Source organism: Nicotiana attenuata, unplaced genomic scaffold, assembly GCF_001879085.1.
Source record: "Nicotiana attenuata strain UT unplaced genomic scaffold, NIATTr2, whole genome shotgun sequence".
Classification (NCBI taxonomy): domain Eukaryota; kingdom Viridiplantae; phylum Streptophyta; class Magnoliopsida; order Solanales; family Solanaceae; genus Nicotiana; species Nicotiana attenuata.
Window position 1 is genome coordinate 57425 of NW_017671416.1, and position 20153 is coordinate 77577.

Genomic DNA, 20153 nt, shown 5'->3' on the forward strand with positions numbered 1-20153 from the left:
GGATATAATCTTTTATCTGTTTTAGAAAGATTGGTATGGAAATTGTTATGTGTTGCAGTAAATAAATAGAAAAATATACATATTCCACCACAAAAATTCGATTATTTATATGTCCACTCTTCATTTTTCGATGGTTCTGTTCTATTTGGTCCCTTTGTTGAAGTTCTAAAGTTGCCTGAGTTAGTCAATTTCGTCGTGGTGGAGTCTCATGTATGACAGCAAAAGTATTTACATTATGGTTGGCTACTGTTATCTCTTGTCTGAATAAGATCTAGAGGGATTGTCAAGAGAAGCGACTCACGTATATTAAGGCTATTCCTTCTTTTTTTTTGGCATAATCCAAATTATACAGAAGAAACGAGCAAACACACAATTTTCATAAACGACTCTATTCATAGAGATACTAGGGGTCTCTGTGTTCTTGATTCTCCATGTGACATATTATTATATCTTATGTTCATGGGTCTCAGAATAATACGCAGTTGATAAAGTTTATCCGAAAGGAATATTGAGATTATAAACATATTTTCATGCATTTCATGCATTAATACATGTGCATTTACCCATGACTCAAACGGCGTTATATATGCGTAAGTATATATATATATATATATATATATATATATATATATATATATATATATATATATATATATATATATATATATATATATATATATATATGGGATATGGGAAAAGGTTACGGTGTTATATACGCACCACCACCTGATCAGCTGGTATACGTTGATGATTTGCCCACAGTGGCCGAGATGATATGATGGGATGCCCTCAGAGGCTTGATGATGTTATGTACGTACAGACCTATGCATTACATGACATTTATATGCATATGCATGACGTTATAATTATTTCATGATTTACAGAGCTATCCAGACTTACAAGTTGAGTCTTTTACTCCATGTTTCTTCCATGTTCTTTATATACTAATTTACATGCCTTACATACTCAGTACATTATTCGTACTGACGTCCTTTTGTTGGGGACGCTGCATTCATGCCTGCAGGTATAGATAATCAGTTTGACGAGCCCTCATAATAGACGAGATTGGCTTCAGTGAAGGATCTGTAAGACTCCACCTCATCGGGAGTGCAGCCGAGTGTATGAGTCATCGTATCAGAAGTTTTCTACAGACTTACGGGCAGGCCGGTACCCTATCCAATTTAATGTCAAATAATCTTAGAGGCTTTGTAGACAGAGGTTCATTTTGTACAATATGTCAGAGGCCTTGACGGCCCATATGTATTCATATTTTAAGAAGGATAGTTTAATCATTCAATGTTCGCCCACTTAAAGTTGTACATTATGAGTTGTGGTCATTTTGGCCCATGATAGTTACAAAAGGAATGAGTTCTGCCAACTCGGCCTATGTATGTTCTAGTTTTGGTCGAATGATCATGAGTTACAGAGTGGTTCGCTCGAGCCAGCTCGGCACAGGGTGCCAGCCACGCCTCCCCAGGTTTGGGGCGTGACACTTCATCACCTTTGGAACTTTCATCTTCGGGTGTTGAAAAACTTTGACGCTGCTGAGTGTTTCCAGTTGCCTCTATAGCTTTTTCAATCTCAGCCTCAAGGTCAAAACCCTCTTGGTTAGCCACGATCAAAGTCTCAAGACGGGTGTTTAAAAGAGCCCAGCTAACATCAAGCGTTAGTTTTTCTTTGAGAACCTCATAATCTTTCTCTAGTTGCTCTATCTCTAGGATGCTTCAAGGGCTCAAGAGTATCCTCAAGGAACCCAACTTTATCAAAAGAGCCACGGAGATTCTCTTGAGCTTGAGTAAGCATTTGAACTATATCACTAGCGTACAACTCTTTTTGATTTAGAAGTTCCTTAGGCTCCTAATCTCCTCACTAGCCCCGGAAAGTTACTCAGCAAAGGAGGATTCCAGTCTATCCTTATCTTTTTTAACTTGATTGGAAGAAGCCTTCGAAACAGCCAATTCAGTTGTTGTAATTTTGAGTTGCTGCTCCAAAGTCTCTTTTCCTTCTGCTAAGGCCTCTTTTTCGAGTTGAAGACTTTCAAATTGTTCCTTCCAGTTTTCAGCCTTTGTACGCAACTCTTCCACTTGCTGCTCGGTCCAAGATATCCTTCTCATCAGCTCTGTACCTGTAAAATTGATCTGCATAAAGATAAGGTAGAAAGGTTACAAACTTACAAAAGAAGGAGAAAATATATAAGAAGAGAAGTATATCTTAGGGCATAATGAATAACATCATTCATTAAAGTTGAAGAGCTGTGAGACTCGAGCTTTTCCCTCTCTACTAGGTCGATTAATGTTTTTAACCACACTGTAGCCCGTCTAGACTTCTTTAATAAGTTCCCACCATCGGGGACTCTAATCAAAATCAGCTTCATTCATATTCTCCCGCTATAAGGGCCTACTTCTTTACGGGGGATAGTAATAGGTGAGGTACAAAAGCAGTCGTGTAACGACCCGGCCAGTCGTTTCATGTGTTATTGCTCCGTTTTTCCCATTTCTGCTTTATTATGCTTTGTTTATTCGTATTATGTGGTATCGGGTTAGTCAGTTCGAATCCGGAATAATTTTGGTAAGGTTTGAGACACTTAGTATCTTTTGGGTAAGCTTAAGTTGGAAAAGTCAACCGGATGTTGACTTATGTGAAAAAGGGATTGAATGTAAATTTCGATGGTTCGGATATCTTCGAGAGATGATTTGGGAATTAGGAGTGTGATCGGAATGAGTTTTGGAGGTCCGGAGTAGCTTTAGGCTTGAATTGGCGAAGATGGATTTTTGGCATTTTCCAGTTGATAGGTGAGATTTTGATATAGGGGTCGGAATGGAATTTCGGAAGTTGCAGTAGGTCCGTTTTGTCATTTGGGATGTGTGTGCAAAATTTCAAGTCATTCGGACGTGGTTTGATAGACTTTTTGATCAAAAGCGTAATCCGGAAGATTTTTGGAACCTTAGGCTTGAATCCGATGTGTTTTGGTTGATTCGATGTTGTTTGAGGTGTTTTGAAGATTGAAATAAGGTTTAATAGTGGTATATGACTTGTTTGTGCTTTTGGTTGAGGTCCCGGGGGCCTCGGGATGATTTCGGATGGTTAACGGAAGATTTGAGCTTGGTTTTGGCAGCTGAAGATGTCCCATTGCTGTCATAACCGCACCTGCGGCTAGGGGACCGCAAGTGCAGGCCCGCAGAAGCGCCCAGATGGTCGCAGATGCGGAATTGGCCATGGCTGGGACCGCAGAAGCGGCTGCTCGATCGCACCTGCGGTAGCGCAGGTGCGACTTCATGATCGCAGATGCGGAAATGGGCGCATTAGTGAAAACTGCAGATGCGGTGCAATTGACCGCAGAAGCGGAGGAAGGGTCGCAGGTGCGAAAACCCTGGGCCAGAAAGTATATGAACCCTCCTTCGCGATTTTCAGCCTTTCTTCACCATTTCAAATCAATTTTTGGAGCTTTTGGGGGATTTTGAAGAGGGAATCAGAGGGAACTTCGTTGAGGTAAGAATTTTGATCATAAAACTCATTCCTATGGTGTTATTTCATTGATTAGGCTTGAAATTTATGGAAAATTGTGGTTAAATATTGAAGAAACTAGGGCTTGGAATTGGAGACATAGAATTTAGGATTTGAGGGGTCATTTGTGGTTGAATTTTGGTAAATTTGATATGCATGAACTCGTGGGAAGATAAGGATTCCATTGATGTTAATTTTGTCGGATTCCGAGACGTGGGCCCGGGGGTCGGGTTTGGTTAATTTCGGGATTCGTGCCGTAATTTTATTATTTTTGCTTGGGCTTCGTTCCCTTAGCATATTTTGACGTCATGATTCTAATTTTGGTTTGATTCGATGCGAGTTGAGGCTGAGACGAGAGGCAAAGGCATCGCGGGCTAGAGATTGGACCGGATAGAGGTAAGTAATGATTGTAAATGTTGTCCTGAGGGTATGAAACCCTGGATTTTACATCGTTGTGCTATTTTGAGGTGACGCACACGCTAGATGACGAGCGTGGGGTCGTGCACCGTTGGGGATTGTGACTTAGTCCATCCCGTATGACTGTTTAACTGCGTATTTGACTGAAAATTATTTGCTATCATCATGTTTTGGGCTGAATGCCATATTTGGGCCTCGTGCCAACTGTTTGGACCCTTAGGGGATTTTACTACTATTCCTCATAATTTTGACTTAGTATTTGTATTCTGTCATGTTATCTTCTACTGTTTTCACAACTCAGCCATCTTTACTCGTTTTGATATTTTAAATGATATTTTGGGCTGAGCATCATGTTTTACTATTGCCCGTGCGGCTTGTGAGATTCTGACTGAGTAAGGCCGAGGGCCTGTGATGTGAGGATACTATGGGATCGGGCTGAGCGCCGCAGCATGTGGTACTGACTGTGATATATGAGAGGCCGAGGGCCAGGTTTGTTATGCCACGAGGCTGCTTGAGATTGATATGAGGCCGAGAGCCTGTTTGATTATGCCACGAGATGGCTTGTTATTGCGCTTGGGCCGTAAGGGGCCCCTCCCGGAGTCTGTACACCCCCAGTGAGCGCGGGTACCCAGTTTGTGATGTGATAAAGCACGAGTGGCTGATATTGTTCCATGTTATTGCCCGAGGGGCTGATACAAGTGGTGGTGAGATAGCCCGAGGGGCTGGTTTCTGTTGGTATTTTTCCCGAGGGGCTGATTTGTGTTTCCATCTTTTATCCCTGTTTTCATTCATTCATTTGAATTGCTAAAATATGTTTTAAAGATATTTTACTGAACTAAGAAGTTTTCATGAGCTTTTACTGTTTTACTGTATTGTTCTGGTTTCACACTGCCTCGTTGTAGTGTTTTGCTGTGTATTTACCTATTTTCTTATCACTCGGCTGCCTTTACTTTTATTACTTACTGAGTTGGTGTACTCACATTACTCCCTGCACCCCTGTGTGCAGATTCAGGAGTCTCGGGTCACGCTAGCGAGGGCTAATTTGCTTCCAGCAGGCTTGTTTGGAGTTGACTAGGTAACTGCTCGGCGTTCGCAGCCCAATACTTCTCCTTCCTACTTTTATTTCGTTTGTTCTAGTTTCGTATTAGACTATGTTGTCTTTTCATACTCTTAGACGGATTTTAGATGCTCATGATTGGTGACATCCTGATGTCGGGCTGTGTTTGTTTCCGCATGTATTTTATTTCGCTCTATTTTGGGATTTATCACCTATTAATGACTTAATTAATTACTATTATAACTGTCAATTGGTTTGGGGGTTTTGTGTCGGCTAGCCCTGTTTCACGAGAAGCGCCATCACGGCCGGTTCAGGTTTGGGGTCGTGACAAGTCGGGGGTGTGGTAACAAAGGAATGGTGGCTTCTTCACTAGATATACATCTTTATCATCCTCTTCTTCTTCAAACTCGGGGGCTTCAACATTCTTCCTTTTTGAAAAGGACACACTCAGAATTTGATCTTGTGCAGTGCTGACAGAAAGCCTAGCAGTAGGAATAGAAGCGGGACTGATGCCACGAACAAAAAATCCTAGAGACAACCACAAATGTTAGAGTAAAAGAAGATACAATAAGGGAAAATTCATGGTAATGAAAGAATACCATGGGTTTTCACTTTCCACCCAAACTTTTGGGAGAGTAATTTCCAAGACTTGGTTCCTTACGAGCCGCGGTCAATATTTTTTCTACCCAATCACGAAAGTCGGGAAGTTCACCAAGAACTTCCATGATTGCTGCAAAGTAAGAAATGCGCATGAGAAAGATGAAACCCTAAGAGAAGCGGAAAAAGTTTAAAAAAAAATACTCACATTCAAAGTTCCACTTCCCGGGGAAAGGCATGTTTTCATCACCCATTAAATCTCGAGTGGGAATAGCCACGAATCGAGTGTACCAGCCACGGTCACGATCATCCTTGGAGATGACTAAAACTCTTTTGCTTTTCGCCACAAGTGAAAAAAACACCTTTGTGAAAGAGCTTCGGAGAATTGAAATGGAGTAAGTGTTGAAAAGTGAAAGGGGTTGAAACTAAGCTTGACAGATAACGAAGGCAAGCTACTGCCCTTAACATTAACGGACCTATTTGTCCAAGACATACATTGAAGTAACGACAAAACTCAATGGTTACTAGGTCGATAGGTTGTTTGAATCCTAAGGTAAAAGGGTAAGTGTAAACAAATGAATAACCTTCACGATACGAGATTATTCGATCATCAGCCCTAGGAGCTACCACAAGGAAATCATGTTTCCAGCTGCATTCACGACGAACTAGGGGAAGAAGACCAGGAGTGATCAAAGTAGGGTAACGATCGGCAGGGTCAAATGATGTTATAGAAGAAACTTATTTTCTCATAGCCTTATATTCTGATATAAAAGAAAATTCGTGAGGAACAATTTCAGACACAATGGATTCTTACAACGGTTCATTATGATCTTTACCTCTAGAGGAAGATCTAGGAGTTTGGCGAAGTTCTTGCTTTGGAAGAAGAAGGTTTTGCAGTATTCTTCTAGGAAGGGTTAGAGCTACGACTTGATAAAGAACCTATGCTACGATGTCTACCTCCTCTTCTAATCCTAATTACGGCATAAGAGAGAGGAAGTTTATCAATAATAACTACTTTACGAGGGTCTGATGATGAAGAAGGATATGAAGAACGGGAAATCATCTTTTAATGGTGAAAGCACGAAGAGAGGGAGAAATTGTTGAAGGAGTTGGAGTATGAATGCAAGAAAGTCGAAGAAATTTTTGAGTGGTTTATGATGCAGTATTTATAAAGAAAAAATCGTCATTATGTACGGTCATCATGGAACTGTCACTTCGAACTTATGTAGCCGCAGAAAACCCTAAAAAGATGTTATAAACTGTAGATCCAATTACAATGAGACATGTGTCTCGGGCATTAAATAGAAAGGACATATGTCTCATCACTTCTGAATAAAACATCATGATGGTTGGGAAGAGGCGGCAAGGCACTCCCGCCATAAATGAACTAACCACTTCCTGAATATTCAATTTAGAATATTCAGAAAATGGGGGGATTATTTGTATTGGTGGAAAAATAGGCATGACACGTTGATTAATAGTTTGATGACAGGTGGCATCTCTATCGGGGCAATAAAAAGGGATGATGAGGCGCGGTTAAAATACCCACGGTATGTATGAAAGAAGGTACCGTACCTGACACCTGGGAAAACAAATAGGCACGGGATGCATAAAGACCATAAAAGGGGAAGATTCATGAATCAATTATCAATATGAAAAGGGAATCAACATTATCCATGATTATACGCGATCACGTGTTATTACCATAACCTTTACGAGTAGTTTAATAACGGGCAATTAATGCAACTAATATTAGTAACATGTAAGAATTAAGTATGGGGAACCGTTGCATCTATGTATCCTTATATAAGGACTCTTACCTTATTTTGTACGATCATCACAATATTCTCAAATATATGCAATCAGTCTTTTACTTTTACTTGATTGAAGATTCGAATCCATAATTCTGAGAGAAAACAACGATCATCAATAAGATTTTTTTGTCTCTTCATTTATCATTTCAATTATTTGTTTTATTCTTGCATTTTTAGAAAAGTGAAGTAAATTTGATTATTAGAAACCTGATTGTCTTTAATATTGACTTTGGCCACAAAAATTATATTTTGGTAAAACAAAATATATTTCAGCAATTGTGTTCCATGGCTTATGTGTTCAGCATTGTTGTGGCTATGATGGGTGTTGGAGGATAAATGAATGACGTGTTGTTGTTGGTGATTTAGGAAACAAATTAGAAATTTTGAGAAGTAAAAAAGGCACATTATTCTATAATAGTAGACAAGTCCCATCCCTCTTCGTCATCATCCCGTTTCCACTGCCCCATCCTTGATCCACCAGCAGTGTCACGATCCAAATTCCACAAAGATCGTGATGATAGACTAACCAGCTTGCTAAGAAAGCCAACACTCAACAACAATAATAGAATTCAATTATTAAGTTATTAACTAATTCATGATATAAATAGCAAGGCGGAATAAGTCATAACTCAATATCAAAAGTACATGAATCCCAAATGTCACGACCCAAAATCCAACTAGTCGTGATGGCACCTAACCCAACCCTCTAGGTAAGCCAACTAATAACAATCCAATTCAATGTGATTTACTGAGAAAATAACTGAACTTTTATACACTTTCCAAGGACTAATAGTATAAATCATGAGCTTTTATGATTTAGAGTTCACAAAGCTGGTATGAAATAAACACATCATCTGTCTGAAATATACATGAACAGGTTGATAATTCTAAAGCTACCAAGAACAAGAGGCAGCGATTATTGGAACGCGGCTACATCTTCAATGTCAACTCCCGCCATGCACAACAATATCAACACCCAAAATCTGCACGCAAGGTGCAGAAGTGTAGTATGAGTACAACCAACCCCATGTACTCAATAAGTAACAAACCTAATCTTAGGTTGAAAGTAGTGGCGAGCTGGGACAAAGGTTAGAGTCCAACACCAATAGCCAACAACAACTCATAATGATATAATAAAAGTGGTACAAGAAATAACTCAGAGATATGATGCTCAGCTAGTTCACAGTTACTGAAAATAGTCATGCTTCTCAAGTATAACAGTAAAACCCATTTCCTTCACCGAAATTACCAAAATATGAGTAAGTCAGAAAACTGTGATATTTCCCAAAAACTTTCAACAATAAGTAAGATGTTTCATCATCAACAACCAAAATCATCTTATGAACATGATTGGATTTGGAAATTAAAATTACCTCCAAAAATAATACATTTCCTTTGGCTAATCTCACACCAAAGATTAGCCACAGCTTCTTACCTCTACCACATAAATGTCACACAATCCAATACGTGTAATCTTTGTCTTCACACTGCAGAAACAATTAATCATCTACTTTTCTAATGCCCTATAATGACCAATATTTGGTCCCAATAGAGAATTGACACTGCTTTAAATACTTGTGACATACAACTCCTATCACCCATCAAAATCATACACTATTTAATAGCTAACACTAACAGCCTCCCGTTCAAGTTGCCATCACGCATTCTTATATCACACATAGTATGGCATATTTGGAAGCTAAGGAACCACTATCTTTTTAATAGGAACTCACACACAAGTCCTTCAACACAGCAGATGATAACACAAGCAGTTGAATATCACTACCTTATTCAACAAAATACACAACCATAACCACGCACACATATGTATGTCAAATGGCATCCACCACCTTTAGGTAAAATTAAGTTAAACACTGATGGAGCAGCCAAAACCAATACATCTAAAAATGGTATAGGAGGAGTATTCCTAAATACAATGGGACAATGCTTACTGGGATTCATGGGTAAATGTTCTACCTGTAATTCCACCTATATGGAATTAAATGCATTATTACAGGGTTTGCAACTAGCATGGCTTCATCAACTCATTCCACTGGAAGTGAACAGGGATTCTACTGAGGTAATATCAATGCTTAGCAATGAAAATATGCACTACTCATCCACATTAATGGAATGCAGGTACTTAATACAGCAGCTGGGTAATCCTCCGGTTATCCACACATACAGGGAGCAAAACTACGTTGCACATACTCTCGCTCAACATGGTTCATCTGGTGATGCCAGTGACTACACAACAATCTTCACCCAGGCACCGTCCTTTTTGCTACCACACCTTTTGGCTGATCAACAAGGCTCTGCATACCCAAGATTAGTGAAGTCTCCTTGCACAACAAACTTTTCCTACAATCCCACCTTTTTGGAATGTGATCACTCCAACGATCAACATTTTGATTGTAGTTTTTGTAATGTATTGCAATAAGCTCCTTGTAATGACACAATTTAAATCAATATAATTTCGTTTGATGCCCAAAAAAAAAGAGGAAAGTACATCTCTCTGCCTACATGTCAATGTGCATGTGGAGTCATAAATATCACAAAATCGTGTAACATGAGGAAATGCATCTTTGCATGTATATCAAGTATGCATGTCAGATGCAATGCGTCACAGCGATGAACTCATGTACTCACACACTTAGAGTACTCAATATTACAGTATCACACTCCCACACATCACGCTCAATCATTCATCACACTCAGTCATAAACACTTTACGATACCTGTTGCGGCGCGCAGCCTGATCCTATTATGAATCGATAATAACTGTGCTCACCGTGGGTGTACAGACTCCAAATGGGCAGATCCAACACAAGCGCTAATAAATCCTACTCCAGCAGACAGCCCGATCCCATCATGAATCAATAATATTTGTTGTGGCGTGTAGCCTGATCCCATCATAAGTCAATAATACCTGATGCGGAATACAACCCGATCCCATCATGAATTAATAATACTTGCTGCGACATGCAGCCCGATCCCATCAATATCACTCATAATTCGGCTCTCAGGCCCCGACTCAGTCATCAATCGCTCCAGTCTCCCGAGCTCACAATGTCATGAGAATCATCCCAAAAATGATGATATAATGTATCAATAAATGGCAACAGAGACTGAAATATGATATGCAAATGAATGAGTATGACTGAGTATGTAATTGCTATGTAAACAAATAACTCAATAGCAGAAATGACCTCAGTGGGTCCCAACAGGATAAGCATATAGCCTAGACATGGTTTCTAGAATGGATCATAGCTCAATTACTCTAGCACGTAGAAATTTCATGAATAGAAACAAATTTAGGTCTCTACACAGTACTGCAGAATCAATCGAGTCATAATTCACATGGTGCACGCCCACACGCCTGTCACCTAGCATATGCATCACCTAAACTCCAAACACATAACACGTATATCAGGGGTTCGTACCCTCAGCGCCAAGTTTAGAAGTGTTACTTACCTCGAGCAAGCCGAATCCAATACCGAGCAAGCCAACCGATGCTTCAAATATGTCATCCCGCGTGTACCGACTTCCAAACGGCTCAAAACTATCCAAAAGCAACTCAAGAACATCAAATAATGCCAAAGGAAACAAACCTAATCGATAAAGTTCGAATCTTTAATCAAAAGCCCAAAGTCAACCAAAAAGTCAAACCTGGGCCCGCACCTCGGAACCCAACAAAACTCACAAAATCCGACAACCCATTCAATTACAAGTCCAACCATATTAGTTTCACTCAAATTTGACTCCGAATCGATGCTCAAAACTCGAGAATTCACTTTATGAAATTTTAGATAAAACCCCCTAATTTCTCTTTTGAAATCATCAACCAATTGCCAGAAATGAAGATAGATTCATGAAATATAATCAAAACCGAGTAGGGAACACTTGCCCAATCCATATGGTGAAAATCGCTTCAAAGATTATCTCAATACGAGCTCTATAGCTCCAAATCTGCAAAAATAACTGAAATCCCCCAAATTAGAGTACTTATAATCACTGGGAGAATCAATGAATCGCGATAGTGAAACTACCTTCGCGAAGAAGAAAAAGCATTGCCCCGAAAATACTATATGCGATTGCGGAACAAATATCACGATGGCGAAAAACAAAAGCCACTGCGACAAAGAAAAATTCTACACGTTCGCGACACTAGCAATGGGAACGCGAAGCACACAGGTGCCCAACCTTCACGAACTCGTCTCCTCTTACGCGAAAGCGTAGAAGAAGCTTCAACTCCCAGCTCTCAGCTCAGCTTAGTCGAACGCGATATCTCTTATACGAACGCGGTGCCCAATCTCCAGCAACCTTCGCGAACGCGGCCAATTATTCGTGAATGCGAAGAAGAAATACTCCGCTCCAGATTCATCCTCGACGCGATTGCACCTCTAACTTTGCGATCCCGAAGAACACTTGGTGCACCAGACATCAGCAGGAACCAGCAATGCAATTATGAAGAAAAATGGTTCGAAATTGATCTGAATCACGCCCGAGCCCCTCGAGACTCTGTCCGAACATTCCAACAAGTCCCATAGCATAACACAAACCTTCTCGAGGTATCAAATCACGCATAACAACATCAAAACCATGAATCGCACCTCAAATCGAACCTAATGAACTTTGAATATTTCAACTTCCAAAACTCGTGCCGAACCTTATCAAATCAACCCGGATGAACTCAAATTTTACGCACAAGTCCCAAATGGAATAACAAAGCTATTCCGATTCTCGAAACCATAATCTGAATCCGATATCCTCAAAGTCAACTCCCGGTCAAACTTACAAGCTTTCGAAACCTTCAAATTTTTAACTTTCGCCAATTAGCACCGAAACCTTCTAGAAATATCCAAATGCAAATTCGGGCATACACCATAGTCCAAAATCACCATCTGGACCTAACGAAAGCATCAAAACTCTAATTCAAGGTCAAATACTAAAAAAATCAAACTTGGTCAACTCTTCCAACTCTAAAGCTTCAATCATGAAATTCATTCTTCCAAATCAATTTCGAATAACCTAAAAACCAAAACCGATGATTAACACAAGTCATAATACATCATACGATGTTGCTCAAGACTTCAAATAGCTGAAGGAATGCAAATGCATAAAACGACCGTGCGGGTCGTTACAACAAACAAGGTCTAAACACGACCACAACCGTCTCACAAACTCTTCAAAAGCTTATGTCATAGCATTGTCACGAGCATCTAACAAGAGTACAAAACCTCAAGTGAATACGACATTTATTTGGATTTAAAAATAAATAGATAGATGTAAATAAGTAGGAAATGGGAACTCCATGTATTGTCGGATCAGGTAAAGCAGCTAACCACGAAATCTCCAAATAACACTCCTACTCACCTCAAAGAGTACCGCTAACACCAGCCTCAGAACCAGCACAAAAATATGCAGAAATATAGTGTGAGTACAAAACCATAGTACTTAGTAAGTATCAAGTCTAGCCTCGAAGAAGTAGTGGCGAAGGGTCGACACTGACACGTACTAATAGCTCAATAAACATATGAAACATAATTAGAGCATGTATTAAAGCATCATATCATAAAGCAAGTCCACCAGTAGGAACATAACAAATCTGGAATGAGATAGAATACAATATCAGTTATCTCAATTCTATTCAACATTCATATATATATATATATATATATATATATATATATTATATATATATATATGTGTGTGTGTGTGTGTGTGTGTGTGTAGAGACACACACACATACAAAAGAGCCACTGCATGAGTCTAGGCTATCAATGCATGCTCATGATCCAAAACCAAACCTTACTGTACAATCTATACATCCAACTAATGTTTGGCCAAAACGATATACTTTTAGTACATTACTCGCCTTATATTTTGTTGGTTTATTGATTAATTGTACGACCATTGAGCTAAATTATGTTGCTTTATGTGTAGGAGCATCGAAAGAAAGAGTCGAATGAAAGTTGCACGAAAAGAGGACGAAAATGCAAGAACGGAGCATAAAAACACAAAGTACCCGAGCCTAGCTACAGGACAAGCGTAGCCAACTCTATAGCCATCTTGACCGCGCTACAGGCTAGGCGTAGATAGCTCAAAAGCCAGGTTAGCTACCCTATAAGCCTGGCCTAGCGAGGTGTGTATCCCGGTGGTCAAAAGTTCGCAAATTAAAAGACTCTGACCTGGATTTGGACTCAAGGACTTCAACCCTTGACTATAAATACTCCCTAAACATGTCCAAGAGTGTGGGGCATTTTTGTGAGGGGATTAAACCTAAGGAGGAAAGAACACGCTATGAGAAAGGCCAAGAATTCTTCTACGATTTTTTTACTTTCTTCTTCCTATTTCTATTATTGGTTATGCATTTTAGCATTGTAGTTTTACATACTATTATGAGCTAATTTGTTATCTAGGGCTTTGATGGAACCTTTTGTAGGATAAATTCTTGTTATGTTTTTATATAATTGAACGGTTGTATTTCTCTACTTGTTCAACTACGTGTTTATTGTTGTTGATTGAATGACCATCAATTGACGGTGTCTATTTAGTGTGTATTTCTTAAGAAAGGGCACATATTTAGGTATTTGTTGAGCAACTTCACTCCTAACGTATGTGAGAGATCAATACGGAGGGAAGGTCGGATTAGAGATAACAAAACCTTAGTGCGATCGTAGTGAGTGGTGAATTGGTGCCAGCAAGCGTATTTTGAGAGAATGTGTCTAGTACATTATGATAGTTTCTCGAGAGAGATACAACACCTAAACTACTCACGATCAGTAAAGAATAATTAGGCATAATTATAGAAGACGTAGCGGGAAGGATTCTGACAATTAGGGAAATCATAACTCTAGACCTCCTTAATCTTTTCTTCAACCCGTAGTATATCTAATTGTTAATATACTACTTTAATATGTTAGTTAATTAGATATAAGAATCATAATATTTATAACTTAGGAATTGGTCGAGTTTGTCTTCTTAGTGATAGTGAACAACTGTAGCTAAAACTTAGTTCTCTGTGAGATTCGACTCCAGACTCTTAGATCGGTTTATATTTGCAGCGACTGCTTATTCTTTTTAGGACTAGAGTTGGGCGGATCACCAACACTGGCCAAGTATCCAAAACTAGCACCAATCTGGGTGATGAGCTCACAGGGCCTAAAGTAACATGAGTAATCACCTAACTCTGGAGGGACGGATCCATATACAAGCACTGTTATAGCGTGAAACCCAATCCACTAATAATAATATTGCCACGTACAACTCGATCAACTCATATTACAATTGCAGCGTGCAACCCGATCCACTCATAAGACCGTTGCGGCATGCAACCCGTGCCAACCGCAATATTATCAATAATCAATATTTGCTTAGAATATCCTTAGTGCCAAATATCTCAACTTTTCACAATATCTAACTCTCCAACACATGAATAATGTATGATATAATATAATTAAGAGGGCACCAGATCATTCAACAATAAAAATATAAATAAAATCCCATATGGCTAAAAGATTGATATGGCTAATCATGTAATTTAATTCATCTCAACAATTCAATTAGCAATTTCACACTCAATAGTCTTTTCATAATATTTAACGTGGATAGATTAAATCATGTAACCTTCAAGTCATAAAGCAATTAGGACAAGTATATGACTATGGCTTAACAAGAAAGCTCAATATAGAAAAATAACCCATTATGCCCAAACTCAACAAGTGATAATCTTAAGCATGCTTCTAGGCCGTCATGTAGTTATAGAATTAATAAAATAAAGATAATAAGTTCACATACTCCCAACAAGCATAATCATAAGCCAAACTCTATCGGATATGGTCATAACCTAGCTACGCATATACGCTCTTCACCTCGCATATATGTGGCTACTAAATCAAGTGACATATAGCAAATAAATACATGGGGAGAATTCCCTCTTACAAGGATAGACAAAATACTTACCTCCACCTCGTAAACTTCAACCTTCCAAAATAGTTTTTCATCTCAAATCAACATCCAAACGACTCGAATCTTGTCAAATACAACTCAATAATGTCAAACAAAGCTATAGGAATCAATGTCAAACAATAAATCTTCAATCTTTAATCATATCCCCAAAAGTCAACCCGAACCCACATGTCTAAAATTTGATTCAAGGAGTAGATCTTGACTACTAATAATCTCAAGAGTCCAAATATGTGATTTAATTCCAAAATCGGGTCTAAATCGACCCTCAAATTCCCAAATAATATTCTCTTAAATTGTAGACAAAACCCCTAAAATTTCTCTTCAAAATTCCATGATTAAAGTGTATAAATCCATGGGAGATTAAGATATATAAAACAAAATCAAGTAAAGATCACTTACCCTCAAGTAGTGAAAATTCCTTCTAAAATCGCCTCTTCCTAAGCTCTAAAACTCAAAATAGTAAAATTTGAACTAATCATCGAAACATAACAATGTTGTAAAGCATTTTGCATATGCGGCCTATAATCTCGCTAGACCATCCTCACGCCAGCGGTCTATCTTCCGCAGATGCGGTACTGCAGGTGCGACAGACACCTCCGTAGGTGCGGCCCCACTTGCCCAGTCAATCTTCGCAGATGCGCCCACATTTATGCAAATACAATCCTTGGAAGTATGCTGGAAGTATCGTTTCTGCGACATCTCACTTGCGAAATAAGCACCGCAGGTGCAACACACTAGCACCAGCAACACCAAAACATCCTAAAATGGCTTCACACTATCCCGAAACACAGCCGAGCCCCTCGTCCCCCCCTCCCCCCTTCCAATCATACCAACAAGTCCAAATATCTTATCCAAATGCTCAAAACTCTACAAATAACATTGAAACCAAGAATCAAAGATTAAAATTCTTCTCTTAACTTTTAAACTTTCTAACTTCGCAAATCACGTCTAAATTAAGCCTATACATTCTGGATTTCAACCAAAATTTGCACACAAGTTTCATTTAACTAAATGAACATATACAAAGTCCCTAAACATCAATTGAAATCTGATAACATTAAATTCAACTATCAGTCAAACATACAAACTCTCTCATTGTTCAAATTGCCTACTTTCGGCGAATAAAGACAACACCTTCTAGGAACCTCCAAATTCAAATCTGAACATATGCCCCAGTCCTAAATTATCATGCAAACTTATTGGAATAATCAAATCACTAATTCAAGGCTGTTTACTCAAAAGACAAACCTTGGATAACTTTAGCAACTTAAACTTTCCAAAATAAAACTAATTGTTCCAATTCACTCTCAGCCCTTCGGGGAACTAATCAAACCCCCCCCCCCCCCCATGGCACAAAACAACAAATAAACATATGAGAAGTATTAAATAGATAAACGAGGCTCAAATATCCAAAATGACTGACTGAGTCATTATATTCTCTCCCTCTTAAACAAACGCCGTCCCGAATAAGTTAATAATCATACCTTGAATGCCAAAAAACGAGGTTATCTTCTCCGCATATCATGCTCCGTCTCCTAAGTCGCTTCCTCGACCTTTTGAATCCCAGGGATTGCCTCAGGGAAGAGGCCAGTACCTGAAAAATCCATCTCGATTGGTATCATTCAAATGCGAATATAGGCCTGGTTGAAGCATAAAAGTGAAATAGACTGACCTCTCCACTAAACCTTCACTAATGCAATCTCTTTCGATCTCAACTTCTGAACCTGCCTATCCAAGATGATCACGAGCTCTTCTTTATTAGTGAGATTCTCATCCAACTGCACTGAATTGGAACCTAAAACATGTGACTTATCTTCATGATACTTCTGAAGCATAAAAATATGGAATACTGGATAAACTCCCGACAAGTTGGATGGTAAAACAAACATCTAATCCACCTCACTAACTATCTCTAAAACCTCAAACAGACCAATATGCCAAGGGTTCAACTTGCCTTTTTTCCCAAATCTCACCGCGCCTTTCGTAGACGCAACTTGAAGAAGAAGTTTCTCACCCTCTATGAAAGCCACATCGCGAATCTTCCTATCAGCATAACTCTTCTGCCTGGACTTGCTATATGAAGTTGATCCTGAAGCAACTTCACCCTTTCCAAATCATCACGAACCAAATCTGTACCCAACAACCTAGCCTCGTCAAGCTTAAACTAACCATCCGGAGAATGACACTGCCTCCTATATAAGGCCTCATACGGAGCCATTTGAATTCTAGGCTGTAGATATTGTTGTAATCAAACTCCACTAATAGTAGAAACTAATACCATTGGCCTCTGAAATTACTAACACCGACTCTCAACATATACTCAAGGATCTGAATAGTCCACTCCGACTGCCTATCCATCTGCGGGTGAAATCAAGTACTAAGCTCCACCTGCAGCTCTCCAAAAAGTACGATGTGAACTACGTGCCTCGTTACGATATGATATAAATAGGCACGCCATGCATACGGATAATCTCTCTGATGTAGATCTGAGTCAACTTCTCAGAAGTGTAAGAAGTCATGTCCAGAATAAAATGCACATACTTGGTCAATTTGTCCACAATGGCCCAAAAAATATCAAACTTCCTCAAGGTCCATAGAAATCCTACCACAATGTTCCGTAGTAATGCGCTCCCATTTCCACTCCGGCATATCTATCCTCTGAGCAAAACACCTAGTTTCTAATGCTCATACTTGACCTGCTGACAATTCAAACACCGCGAAACATTTCCGACGTTGTCTTTCTTCATCCTCCGCCATAAATAATTCTGCTTCAAATCATAATACATTTTCGTAGAACCTGAATGAATAGAATATTGTGAACTATGACTCTCCTCAAGAATCAACTCCCTCAAACCATCCACATTAGGAACACAAAGCTGACCTTGAAGTCTTAATACACCATCACTACCAGTGACACCCTTCATAGCACTACCTTGCAACACCATGTCTTTAAGGACAAGCAAATGGGGATCATCATACCCAACGAGCCTTAATGCACTTAAACTAAGACGACTGCGTAACAACACAAGTAAAAACTCTACTTGGCTCTGAAAGATCCAATCTCACTAATCAATTGGCCAAGGCTTGAACATCTATATCTAAAAGCCTCTTGACGGTTGGAATAAATGCCAAACTTCCCATACTTTCCGCCTTCCTACTCAAAGTATTTGTTACCACATTCTCCTTCCCAGATGATACAGGATAGTAATATCATAATCCTTCAACAACTCCAACCGCATATGTTGCATCAAATAATAATCATTTTGCTTGAACAAGTGTTGAAGACTTCTATAATCAGTGTAAATCTCACAGGATACACCATACAAGTAATGCCTCCAAATTTTGAGCATGCATAATAGCTACTAACTCCAAATCATAAACCAAATAATTCTTCTCATGTGGCTTCAGCTGACGCGACGCATATGCAATTCCCTTACTGCCATACATCAACACACAACCAAGGCTAACACATGAAGCATCACAATAGATATTATGCATCCATAATCCGGGGCAATATAAAAACTGGAGTTGTAAGCAGTCTTGAGCTTCTGAAAGTCTCTTCACACTCATCAAACCATCTGAACCGAGCATCCTTCTGAATCAACTTAGTCAATGGAGCAACAATAGATGAGAACCCTTCCACAAAGCGATGATAGTAGCCAGCCAAACACAAGAAACTCATGATCTCTTTAGTTGTAGAAGGTCTGGGCCAACCCTGAATGGCCTCAATCTTTCTTGGATCGACCTTGATACCATTACTGGACACCACGTGGCCTAAGAATACCACTGAGTCCAACCAAAACTCGCGTTTGGAGAACTTAGTATAAAACTTCTTCTCCCTCAAAATTTGAAGCGCAATCCTCAAATGCTACTCGTGCTCCTCTTTACTAAGAGAATGTAACAAGATATCATCAATTAATACAATAAAAAATGAATCCAAATAAGGTTAGAACATATTATTCATCAGATACATGAGAGTAGCCATAGCATTAGTCAAACCCAAAGACATCACCAAAAACTTATAATGTCCATATCGAGTCCTGAAAGCCGTCCTAGGGATGTGTGAAGCCTTAAACTTATAATGTCCAAGTAATGGTTGCTTGTTCTTGATAGTGACCTTGTTCAACTGCCTTTAGTCAACACACATCCTCACAAAACTATCCTTATTCTCCATAAATAACAACGATGCATCCCAATGAGAAATACTTGGCCTGATGAATCCCTTATCTAACAACGCATATTATTGCTCCTTCAATTCCTTCACCTCGGCTGGAGCCAGATAGTACGGTAAAATAGATATGGGCTGAGTACCATGCACCGAGTCAATACCAAAATCAATATCTTCATCGGGTGGTATAACTTGTAGGTCCGCAGGAAACACATCTAGAAACTACCTCACTACTGGACTGAATCAACAGTAAGAGTCTCAGCACTTGTATCTCTAACAACGGCCAGATATGCCAAACAACCTTTCTCAATAATCTGTTGAGCCTTTATAAGTCACCCTACTAGGGGTATGACCAAGAGAACACATTCTTTCCAACCTTGGCAACCCCAACATAGAACGACATGGTCTTAGAGTGATAATCAAGAATATGGTATGAAGATAGCCAATCTATACCCAAAATTACCTCAAAGTCGATCATATTAAGCAACAAAAGACCAATCCTAGTCTCATAACCCTTAACGGTAACCACACAATACCGATATACACGATCCACCATAATAGAATCACCAATAGGTGTAGAAACATGAACATGAATATTAAGAGAACCACAAGTCATATCCATATA

The 20153-nt window shown here is 39.2% G+C and overlaps 1 protein-coding gene across 1 annotated transcript; it reads left to right on the top strand.

Moving 5' to 3' along the window:
* The first annotated feature begins 9214 nt into the window (after positions 1–9214).
* On the top strand, positions 9215–9829 carry LOC109208156. The gene has a single exon (XM_019371204.1). The coding sequence runs from the start codon at positions 9215–9217 to the stop codon at positions 9827–9829; it is 615 nt and encodes a 204-aa protein (XP_019226749.1).
* The last annotated feature ends 10324 nt before the right edge of the window (positions 9830–20153 follow it).